The sequence below is a fragment of the Bos indicus x Bos taurus genome, chromosome 4 (genome assembly GCF_003369695.1).
Source record: "Bos indicus x Bos taurus breed Angus x Brahman F1 hybrid chromosome 4, Bos_hybrid_MaternalHap_v2.0, whole genome shotgun sequence".
In the NCBI taxonomy this organism is placed as follows: domain Eukaryota; kingdom Metazoa; phylum Chordata; class Mammalia; order Artiodactyla; family Bovidae; genus Bos; species Bos indicus x Bos taurus.
The window spans coordinates 2,460,007-2,472,062 of NC_040079.1; the positions used below are offsets into that span (position 1 = coordinate 2,460,007).

Genomic DNA, 12,056 nt, shown 5'->3' on the forward strand with positions numbered 1-12,056 from the left:
GTGGCTGCCTTACAGGACTGGGACATTTTTTAACAGAATCAACAGAGCAATCAACTCCTGCATGAGGAGTCAGCTGGGTTACTGGCACCCCCATGGTCAACGGGCCCCTAAATTCCAGTTAGAACAAAGAACGAAGCATTAAGTTAGTGCCCTAAAAAAACTACACTCTGGAGGAGAAAGATGCCCCAAGGTTTCATCGGAGAGGACACCTGTCAGTCATGTTCGTTCTCAGGATTCTCAACAGACCGCACACCTAGAGGAGCGTGCAGATCTGTGAGAAGCCAGCGAGGGAGCACCCAAGGCAGTTCAGCGCAAGGCTGAGGGCATCGTCTGCCGCTCTGCTTATAAGTCCAGGTTACAAAGCACCTCCTTTCCAAATCTGGAAATTCTTTCCAATTTTTTGTATCATTTTAGTCTCAACGTTACTTAGAGAAAAACACAGGTTTGCTTCCCTGGTGGTTCAGACAAGAATCCACCTGCAATGGACATGACCCGGGTTCGATCCCTGGGTGGAGAAGATCCCCTGGAGAGGGAAATGGCAACCCACGCCAGTACTCTTGGCCGGAAAATCTCATGGACAGAGGAGCCTGGTGGGCTATAGTCCATGGGGTCACAAAGAGTCGGACACCACTGAGATGACTTAGCATGCGTCCATCTAATGGGGGACAAGACAGTAATGATGACTAATCTTTGAATTTCAGAGCAACACGCATTTTCTAGTCTCTTTCGACGCCTGACAAGCCACACATCTGCTGACAGCACTTGAATCAATGCGGCTCTCCCCAATGATTAAGCTCCATGAAGGCAGGAAATGCATCTCTTCTGTGCACTGGTCTATTGCCAGGAACTAGAGTAGCGCCTGACAACAAAGGATATTCAATAAATTCTTCCTGAATTCACTTACATATGCACTAGTTGCCTGAGGAGTTAGAGATAATCTCAGTAGCAAGTAATAAGCCACTGGCAAAGGTAGCATGACTATCACCCAAAAATATTCTCTAAAGTTATGCATCAATCAATAACCTCATCATCTATCACTACAGAAACAGGCAGATACACCAAAGTCCTGCGCCAGAACAGGCATCCCCGGAGCTGGCTGAGGACACGGGACACTCACGTGCCGCAGCCCCGGGCGCTGGGGGCACTGCATCCGGCTGCTGCTGGGCTGAGGCTGGGCCGCCGGCATGTGAGGCCTGAACTGGGGCTGAGCCACAGGCATCAGCGGAGGGGGCGGCACGGAGAGGTGGTGGTGGTGCTGCTGCGGCTGGTGCGGAGGCTGGTGCGGTGGGGGCGGCTGCAGCGGGGGCTGCAGCGGGGGCTGGAGCGGGGGCTGCGGCTGCGGCTGCGGCTGCGGCTGCGGCTGGTGTGGCGGGGGCAGCGGGGGGTGCAGCGGCCCCTTCCAGGCCAAAAGAGAGAGAGATGACAGTTTACCACGTGTGAACCAGTCACGCTCCAGTGCAGCCACTTCCCTGAAGACCCAACACCAGAAGGAACTTCAAGTGGCACCAATTTCATTTCAGATTGGTTGATGAAGGTGAATAATACCTTAAAGGCAGTAATTTGCCAAAAGCTACTATCTGGCATTTTCCATCTGCTCTAAACCGTCAAAGACTGAACTTCCAGGAATGCATCCTGAGGAAATAACTGAGGAGGAAGGAGACACAACCTCAGGGACGCTCTCTGCAACACTGTCTAATCCCCACGCACTGAAAGAGCCAGCGCGTGCCTGAGCTGGGGAGCCAGATAATGCCAACGTCTGCCTGGTGAAAGATACTCACCACCATGAGAGATGGCAACAAGCTCACTGGGGAAAGAAAGCATCATGGGGACGCAAGCACTGAAAAGACTGAACAATGTGTCACCCCAGCTGGGCTAACTGTTTCTAGATGGTGGAACCAAAGTGAGCCCATGCCTGCAGCACTGAAATAGAGGAGTCCTAATCACTGGTTCACCAGGGAATTCCAAAATTATAGTTTTTTAATAAAATAATTTAGGAAGAAAATGTTTATCTTACTTTAACATCTTAAGAAATAACCGTTTACCTGTTTTTATTTCAGGTATATATTCTATGTGGTTTCTAAACAATTAGTTCAAGCACATCATCGTTACACACCTCAAGAGGAAACTTAAAATACAGGACGAAACGCTCTGATGAGAGCACACTCCAGCAGCTGATGAAAAAACCACCAGCAGAGGGCACACTAATCTCTCAAATAAGGAGGCAGCAGCAACCCCTTTTTCCCCACTACACACTGCAGGAATGTGATCTGACAAAGAACCCAACTTCCTGTTAACCTTCTGAGAATCTTGCAGTGATAAGCGAAGGTATTATCAAAATATGCCGTAATTTTATTAGCAGTATATAGAACATCCTTCACAAAATCTTAATACTGAATTTTTTCATTTCCCCAAAAAATGACAATCACTATCTCCATTTTTCCTATGGTTAAGAAGCAATATTAAGAAAATTGTCTTTAATCAAGAGTACATTAAGGTTAACGCCCCTGTTCTCTAAACACTCTCCACATCTCAAAAGACTAGAATGAAAAGGTGGAGCTTGTCCTTTGGATTCTGAACCACAAGCCACTCACCTGCAGACTGGGCTGCGTGTGGGTGGGCAGGAAGGGCTGTCCCGGGCCTGGCAGGAAGGGCTGGCGAGGAGGGATGAAGGGCCTCGTAGCTGCAGACCCCGGCTGGCTGAAGTGCAGGAGCCCCACAGGCCCTGGCGGCTGGAGGGCTGGCCTCACGGGCCTCTCTCTGGGGAACACAGGCTGCTGCCCCTGCTGACTGAACGCTGGGCCGGGCTGGGTGAACGGCAACGGGCTGGGCGTGGGCACAGGGTGACCACTGCTGAGGAGCGTGGGAGGAGGTGGCGGTGGCGGGGGACTTCGCTGCTCCAGGAAGAGATGGCTCGGGAACCTCGGCTCACCTGAAACTGAGGGGAGTTGCAACATTACTTACCTCTAGTTAGAACACTCCGTAGCAATCAGCTTTATGTACTGTCCTACTAAGGACAAAAGTTACAAGTGGTGGCTGGGGGTGAGTATCTGAAAAGAACTCTAGGTTTTGCCTGTTTCTAGATCGCTTCCTTCGTTATTTTCTATAGATGATGGCCCCCTTCCTGTGAGGTCTTCACATTTCAGATGCCACTAGTGGCCAATCACAGCATCTGAAATGACAGGCAGGCTATGGCACAGAAACCGGACACTCTTCACAGAAGCTCCGGCTGGGGGCTGAGCGCGGATGAAGCATAAACGTGGCCAGGCACAGGGCCCCACACAGCTCTCTTCCCGTCCTCCGCACCCCCTTTTACCTCCCAAGAAGAAAGGGTCTCGCTCCTGGGGCGGGGGCGGGGCCCTCCACTGGTCCTGAAGAGGAAGCCGAGGGGGCTGGCTGAAGCTGTTGGGGACGGGGCCAGGCGTGTGCTGCGGGAACTCTGGAGGGCCCTAAAGAACAGCAGGAAAACAGGATGGAAGGCGGGAAAATAAGCGGCAATGTTCAGAAAGGTGTATCTGTTTTAAGTTTTCCTCTGAAAACATCAAGTAACTGATCTCCTGCAGCCCCACCCCCATCTATATACAACCTCATGTTACAAAACAGGTGTATTTTGTATATCTCTCCCATAATTAAACAGTCAGCCATCAAAATGCAACACCTAAAAATTAATTCAATGTTTGCACAGTACTACAGAACCAGCAGAATATTTTAAGCTTACTGAAATCCACGCAATTATTGACCTTCTTGCCCATTAATCTGAAAGACTAAATGTCTACTTCCAGCGTTCCTGACATTTATCTTCTCAAACATGCTATTCTTTGCTACCTTTCTGAAAGGACCATAAGCCACAGCTATGAAGCTGCTTTACTTCAAAAGAAGAAAAAGAAATTGAATGTGTACTGTAACAAAAATCAGCCACGTCTGATGAAATAGGAAAATGTGAAAATGCTGATGAAAATGTTTAAGAAACCACATTACTACAAAAGAAATACCACAGTCAGACTCTACTGGCTAAAAAATTTTGAACTCTTACAGATTACCATTTTTCAAGAACACATTACCAGTAAAAATTTACAAAAGAAAAAAAAAAACAACCTAAAATTACTTACTTCTTTTTTCAGGCAGTATTTTATAATAATTTTCAGCCAGTATTTTACAATAACTTTAAGTGAAATATCATCTATAAAAATTTTAAATCACTATATTATACACCCAGAACTAATATTGTAAATCAACTATATCTTGATTCTTAAGTCATTTTTCAGTTGGTTTTCCAAGTATTTATGGAGAATTTTTAAAAATACATTTACTTTAAAAAAAATATATATTTACTTAAGAAAGCCCCATTTTTTCCTACTTATTTTTCCAGAAATTCATTAACTATATATCCTATCATTTAATAACACTTCATTAAGAATTTCTCAACTTTAAAAAAAAATCACATTTCCCACAAACTTGAAATTCTAATGATTCTCCTGTCCTTTTATTACTAATACAACTAGCGAGTCTCTCTAACTGTGGCATTTTATTACAATGTTGAAAACACTTTTGCAAACTCCATTTGCTTTCCTTCTCTCTTTAAACAGCTGCTCTATCCACAGTGTTTTAAGGATAATGCAAAATGAACACCAGAATAAACATCACAAACCTGTAAGACCGTTGGCTATACGACATCAACAAAACTATATTTAGACACAAACATGACTTCTTCACGGACAGACACAGAGCTACGTGGTCAGAAAGCCGCAAGGATGGGATTCTTGAAGTCTGTGTCTATGTGGGTGAAACCGAGGACACTCTCACCTCAGAATGTTTGGCATCTGACGTAAGGGAACATCACCTCTCATTCTAGATAAAGGCACCAATTAAGATACAACTGAAGCATTAAATACTGGGAACTGACAAATGTCGGATTTATAACTGAGAATACATGACCGTATACTCTCAGACTAAATCATCACATTTTTGTACCCCTAATAAATGTACATATTTTTATCACAATGTTAATTTGAAACTTCGAATATGATGCTGTGATATGGATGCTCTTCCATATTTACTCTTCTGCACTAACCCAATACAATGCTGGAAAAGCCTATTTCTACCAGCAGCAGCTATCCTACATGGACACCGACTGGTCAAACCACACTAGGAATCCCCACGGACTCGCCCTTCTGCCTTCCACTGCCACTCTTCCCCCCGTTTTAAAACGACTCGTATTTTTGTGTGCAGTCAATGAATATGTAGTGTGCATTTACATGGGTATTTTGTCAAGTAACTTAGAAAGAACAATTATTAATAAAGTATTTATGAAATACAGCACTAGTATCCTGTCTGTAGTTTTACAGACCTTCTTCCTCACATGTAAATGTATTTCAAAACTTTCTGGATGATAACATATTAGCAATCAAGGTCCAATCATTTTTTTTTTAATGCTTAAATCATTTTTCTTGGAGTGGCCCAGATAATAAAATTTAAAATTGTCTGCCCTCTGTTTTACGACAAGATTTGACTGGTCATGCTGCCTCCCATCTGTGCAATGTGATACACAAATTAGCAACGCTCACCTAAGTAAAACCGGGGTCCAGCTGCACAGCCTGCTCCTCAGCCTACTATGGAGTATACTTGCCTGTCCCTCCTCCGGAAGAGGAGCACCAAGAGACAGTTTCAAAGAGACCAACACAGAAGGGACAGGTAAGAGACATTAACTACATACACCACAGCCTCAAACAAGGCACTGGGTGTAAAAGGTAAAAGAAACCACTAAATTTAAAGCCTTATAAAAATAAAACACATGAACTTTTCATGAGGTTTTAGCTTACAAATAGTAAAACATTAACACATACCTGAAGACAAGTAAAAAAACCTTTTCAACCTTTACAGCATCCTAAGAAATGTTAGCTCCCTTCAGATAACTGCACGGGGATCACGTGTAAGCCAGTGTGTATGGCCTGCGTCAGGCCACCAGGGCAGGGTCTGCCTGGGTGCAGGCTTGGAGGGGCAGACAGCACCCCGAGAGGCCTCAGGAAAGCCCTGTGGTTGTGGAAGTGCCCGTCGATGGCAGGAGGACGGCTGTGCCAGGAAAGGCCCTCACTCTGGCCGGCCCACCCGTGTGCTGAGAAGTGGGCGTGAGACGCCTGGGCTGGACCTGGGGGGGCTTACCGGCACTGTCACCGGGACCTGGGGTCGATGCCCTGCCTCCCTGGCTAGTCTGACAGCCCCAAGGGCACGTGGTGGGAGACCCGGGGACGAGTCAGGCCCAGCCGGAGTCGGCACCGAGGCTCGCGTCTGGGCACCGTCACAAGAGGGAGAGAGAACCCTCCCTCCTTCCCAGGACTCAGTCTCCACGCGAGAGCCCCTGCTTCCAGTGCACTCCCGCGGGGCAGCAGCAGTGGCCGCAGCCATCGGCACGGGAGTCAAGTCACTCTGTGAAGCTGGCGCGAGCACCTGTGTCGCAGGCAGGACGGGCGGAGACCAGACGTGACGGCCACAGCCTCCACCGCCCCAGCTCCCACTCCCCGACTCACGGTGAGGGCAGAGGGACGTGCCCCGCTTCACAGCCAAGGGAATCCAATCACGTGACACTATTATATATTTTATTTTTTAATCACAGATTTTAGTACCCAAGAAAAACAAGTGAAAATACAGTAGGGGAAGTTTCAGTGCATATAAGTCATCAAAATGACTAAATCTGGGGATTCTAAAAATGACACTTTCCCGACTCAGATGTGAAAATCACAGTTTATAACTATTATGCAAAACATGAATTCTGGAAACCATCGCATTTTGTACAAATGTCCACATCCTGACTTCTTCAGGATGTTCACTCTGTGCTTCTGTTTCAACCAAAATGTGAGCCCTCTCATAAGCCCCTGGTTCAGAAACTTCCTTTCCCTGTCCCTCCTTCACTCTCCTGCCAGTGGCCTGTCCTGGGAGACACTGTGTGCGCCCGGGCCAAGGTTGGCCCCCAAGCCCGCATCCCCACAGAACCCGGCACTGCTGGGTGGAGCTCTACACACGCCACGTCAGACCCCTGCCAAGCTTCCCCTTCCTCTTGACAGGCCCAGCAGCGTCCCTTGAGGCTCCCTGGCTGCCTGCGACCCTCTCCCATGCTCCTGCCCCTCGAGCTTCCTCCCCAGGTGCACCTCCATCCACAGAGAACTTTCTGCCATGAATCATGTGCTCAAGGCTAATATTAGCAGTACTCTAGAAATTTTCATTCACATTCTGATACTGCATTTGGCCAGCTTTCACGTAAAAAACACGAACAAGATGCTGAATTACAACAGCAGTTGGAACTATTACACTACTGATTTGCTAACAAGCTTTCAATCTGAACTACGGTTAGCACACTTCAGGACTCACAGCTCATTAGCTGTATCAGTCACTGCTATGCTAGCGAGTTGACAAAAGAGGACAGACATAGAGAAACGGTATCAGAAAGAAGGATGGGAAGAGTAAAAGCGTTTTCTGAGAAAGAGAGAAAGTCCTGTACGGCTATTTCCACTCAGCCCTCAGTGCTGATCCGGATGAACCACGGGAAGGCAGCGGCGCTCACCGGAACGTTTACTGACTTAAAGACTCTCACCGGTCCCCCAAGAAGTAAGACAAAGCTTAACTTCCACTGTTCAGAAGCAATGCTCTCAGAGTCCCTCGTCCAGGGCCTCCTGCACCCCGCCCAGCCCAGCCCACTTCCGCTTCAGTCCTGAGTGGCCACTGAAGGACACACGAGGTCTGCAGTGTTGCTGGCTGTACCGTCAACACCTGGAAGGCGGAACTCAGCCCCAGGTGCCAAAGAATCCTCCAGAGCTGCCGCCTCCGCTCAGCTCCCCAGAAGCCAGCAGTCGCGGATTCTGTCTTGCTTCCCTGATTCTGCTCACAGTTCAGAGAAGCTTGAAGCACTTCCTAACCTTTCTGTCCTGCCTACAAACACAGCTTTCTTCATTACTTAACATGTGAAGTCACAATACTTCACAGCATTTCTCCTATCAGGCTCACATCATGCTGGGAAAACACTCAGGCTTCCTCTGCCATCTGTGGTTATTTATAAACTCTGCCTTTTGTTTATAAATGCACCTTAGAGCCACAAGTCTCACCCCCGCAGATGAAGCTCTGAATGGCACTGGTCATCTGGCTGCTGCAATGGGGCTCTTTACAACCTTCTCTCTCCTTCTGTCACACAAGTGATTTCAAGTCCGCCCAAACCCAGGTTCTCTCATGACAAATTAGGCAAAGTATCCGTGGAGAAACACACTGGCTTTCCCCACTGTGTTAGTAGGAAGCTTGCTACTTTTTGACTTTCACTTTGCAGAGGAGGAGATCAGGGCACACATCCTCTCCTTAACCCCTTCAGCCTTTCCTAAAAGGAAGCAGTCACAGAGTTACAAGAATGAGCTCGAAGGAGACTGATGGAGCTAGTTTTCAGGAAATATTTCAAGCTGCCTGAGGGTCTCTAAGCACTTTCAGATTTCCTGGGAGATTATTTTGAATATTTCTAACTTCTAAGGACAATTTTCAGAGAAGGCAATGGCACCCCACTCCAGTACTCTTGCCTGGAAAATCCCATGGACGGAGGAGCCTGGCAGGCTGTAGTCCATGGGGTTGCTAAGAGTTGGACTCGACTGGGTGACTTCACTTTCACTTTTCAGTTTCACGCATTGGAGAAGGAAATGGCAACCCACTCCAGTGTTCTTGCCTGGAGAATCCCAGGGACGGGGGAGCCTGGTGGGCTGCCGTCTATGGGGTCGCACAGAGTCGGACACGACTGAAGCGACTTAGCAGCAGCAAGGCCAATTTTTGATATTAAACTGAACATATACGGGATCATGAATCTTGCCCCTCTTGGAATCTTCAGACTGTGATTTTCAACTCCCCCCCCAAACCTTCTCTTTTCCTGATCAGCCCTGTGCTAACAGCACGTACACATGCATTCAGCTGTCCTTTAGCAATACACAGCAAAGCCGCAGAATTCTTTCTGCATCAGTAATATTACCTGGAACTGGAACTTCCAAACGATCCTCCAGCCTAAAGCATAAGTGACTGAGAAAGTGGACTCCAGGGCTGGACTGACAGTCTCGGCCCGTGTCTCCCAGCCCTCCCATTACAATCACACTCACAGCCCAACACACACCATCAAATCGCTCTGGGCCTCGGTTTCCTGCTCCATAGGACAGGGGAGCCGGGTAGGACCCACCTCACAGGGGAAGACGAAGCACACGCAAGCACTGAGGAGCACCCAGCAAGCAGCAGCGGCTCATCATGCCTTTCACTGTCACCCTCCATGGTACTCCTACAGACGGCACTCCCCACACACACACACGTTACAGCTGTGTTAGCTTAGTATTCACATAATTAATGATTATGTTGGGCTTGTGCTTAGTTGCTCAGTCACGTCTGACTCTTTGTGACCCCAGGGACTGTAGCCCACCTGGTCCTCTGTCTATGGGGTTTCCACTTCCTACTCCAGGGACTCTCTCCGACCCAGGGATCGAACCTCCGTCTCCTGCACTGACACTCAGGCTCTTCCCAGGTGCTGACGCCCGAGGGACGAGCGTCCCAGGCCCACACCCATCGAGGACACCACAGCACACCCAGTGCCCGGTGCCGGGAAGCACAGTCGGGGCGGCCGGGAGCCTCAGGGAGGAGAGGGAGGGAGGCAGGCCGTGCTGGCCGAGGAGCCGGCGACCGGCCCCCGGTTCCTGACCCTGGTAGGTTCGGAGCACAGACAGGGCAGTCAGAACAGAGAGCAGCCAAGACCAACAGCCCCTGCCCCCCAACCTAACTTCAGAAGAGCAACATGCTGTAACCTGCACGTAATGATGTCATACAGTTAGAGAGAAGGTAACACGAACCTGGAGACTCGCGTCCGCACCCTGCAACCATGTCCCTATGGTTAGAGAAGAGGGACCTTCCCTGCAGAACAGACGGAAGTGGGAGGTGGGTGGGTACTCTCCAACACGGCTGTGAAGGAGTACAGCCCAGGCCAGTGTCCTCCTCCCCCTGGCTGTAGAGCCTACTGGAGAACCATGCCTCTGGAAAACACATGACGATCCTAAAGCCACATGGCCCCGCGACCACCTTCTGGCAGACGGCGCTCGAGCACAGGTGATGGGGGCCGGCTACAGGCCCACTCAGTCCAAGACAACTTCCAGCGGATAGCCCTCCCTCTCTCCCCACCTGCCAGGGCTGGAGAGAGACCCGGGGGCCAGAGGAAGATGCCCAGAGCGGGACCTGAGTGAGAAATAAGCTTCCTAAGGTGAGCCACCGAGGGCTCAGGGCTGTGGAGTCAGTCCACTCCACTGACGGTCCCATGCTGGGCACTCCGGGGCCGTCGCCATGCCACCTTCACTGGCCAGGGCCAGACATCCCAGCAACGCATGTGCCACCCTGGCAGACGGTGGCGGATTCACCGAGGACTCCCTGCCATAGCCACACATTCTACCCAGGAAGGACAACTCAGGTGGGACTCACACTGCGGAGCCCCGCCCCCGCCCCCGGAGGTCAGGCCAGGGCGGGGGCCTCTGACCGGAAACTCGATGCCAGCCCGGCTCCACCACTCCTGTGCTGCACCCCCGGTGCCCTTCCTAGCCATGCACCCCGACCCTCCAGGCTCTGCTGCCCACACTACAGAGAGCTCCGCTTGGGCAGCTCCTGCTCGTGACACTCTTCTGAGCACTCACCCGCCCTGCACAAAGCATGAGGCGGGAACGCACCGGAGCCAGGCCTCACCCCAAGGACAGACAGGGACGCCCAGCCACAACGCTGCCGACTGCGGGCTGTGAACAGCAAGGGCAGGGGCTTCCGTTCGTACCCCCTTTTCCGTCTCAGTGTCTGACTCGAGGGAGAGCGTGTGCATGCTTTAGAGTCAAGAAAAACAGTAAATTCTAAAGGCAAAAGTCAGACGGCCGTGGAGATTCCACAGCTGGCCTGAACGGGCAAAACAAATTAGGGGTGCTTATCTGATCAACCTGAGACACTGATAAAAGGAGGGAAGGCCACAGATGCGATCTACAGCTTAGAAAGAAACAGCTGACTCAAGCTGAGTAAACAAGGAAATCTCTGCCTTTGGAAGAGGCTCAACAGAGTAACAATGGAGACAGGGGTTTTGTGGGCTTAACCTTGAAACTAAGGGACACTGGCAAGGTGCGGGAGCCTAGGACAGCCAGGTGGGGGCAGCGGGGGCCAGGGAAGGTCGTGGCAGGTCACACACGGGCCCCAAAGGAGAGGAAAGCCACCCTGAGGAGGACAAACGAGGGAGGCCAAAACCGGGACAGAGCCAGCTTAACGATAAACGAATCCTGTCCAAGAAGCCCATTTCCAGGACGACAAACACCTGCAGGAGAGCCAGGTGGAAGCAGAATTGGGAAGAGAGCAGGTAAAACAACAGATGGTTCAGACAGACAGACAGACAGTGGCTGATACTCAACATACACAGTGACAAGGGCTCCCTCTCTGGCGATGTCAGCCAGTGCTGGACGCGAGGGAGACCATCTGGGAAGACGCACAGGCCCCTAACTGCCTCCATTCGCCTCGATGGGCGACAGAACTGGAGTGTGGATATCTAAACAGAAAAACTTTCAGCTCGAAGGTCCCCAAAGCTGCCGACTGTTACCAGTAAGTACTGGCTGTATAAAATACTTTAACATATAGGTATCGTTAAGCTCACAACACCATTTTTCCCTCACCATTTTCTGTTCTGTTTTGAATACACATGTCACTTTCTTTTTCTCTATTTATACAACTTAACCTCGGGCCACGTATTTTGTCCGTGTGGAAAAGCCTGCGCGTTGCTTCCCTAGTATAAACTCTCACCTCTCGCTCAGTAATGGAAGGACAACAGGGTGCCCAGCTGCAAGATCAGCAGGCCCGCCTTGAGACAAGACGAGCTGGCTGCTGGGTGGGGCGGCCTCAGCGGGCACACGCCTTTGCCTCCTGCTCCTCCTCCTCTTTCAGCCCGAAACGTGGGAAAAAATGACAACACAGAACCGACAACAACAGAGGAAACAATACAGAACTGCTACACCAACCCGGAAGAACTTTCTCTTTTATGCAAAAAATACGAC

The 12,056-nt window shown here is 49.9% G+C and overlaps 1 protein-coding gene across 11 annotated transcripts in view; it reads right to left on the reverse strand.

Annotated features, from left to right (window-relative positions):
- The window catches only part of RBM33 (RNA binding motif protein 33), a 110,399-nt gene that overhangs the window by 33,671 nt on the left and 64,672 nt on the right, over nucleotides 1-12,056 (reverse strand). For all 11 annotated transcript variants that reach the window (XM_027538487.1, XM_027538493.1, XM_027538489.1 and 8 more), the window contains 3 exons: nucleotides 3,314-3,446; nucleotides 2,592-2,935; nucleotides 1,118-1,396 (listed from right to left, as the gene is read on the reverse strand). In XM_027538487.1, the coding sequence (XP_027394288.1) occupies nucleotides 1,118-1,396; nucleotides 2,592-2,935; nucleotides 3,314-3,446 (756 nt within the window). The remainder of the gene's footprint in view (nucleotides 1-1,117; nucleotides 1,397-2,591; nucleotides 2,936-3,313; nucleotides 3,447-12,056) is intronic.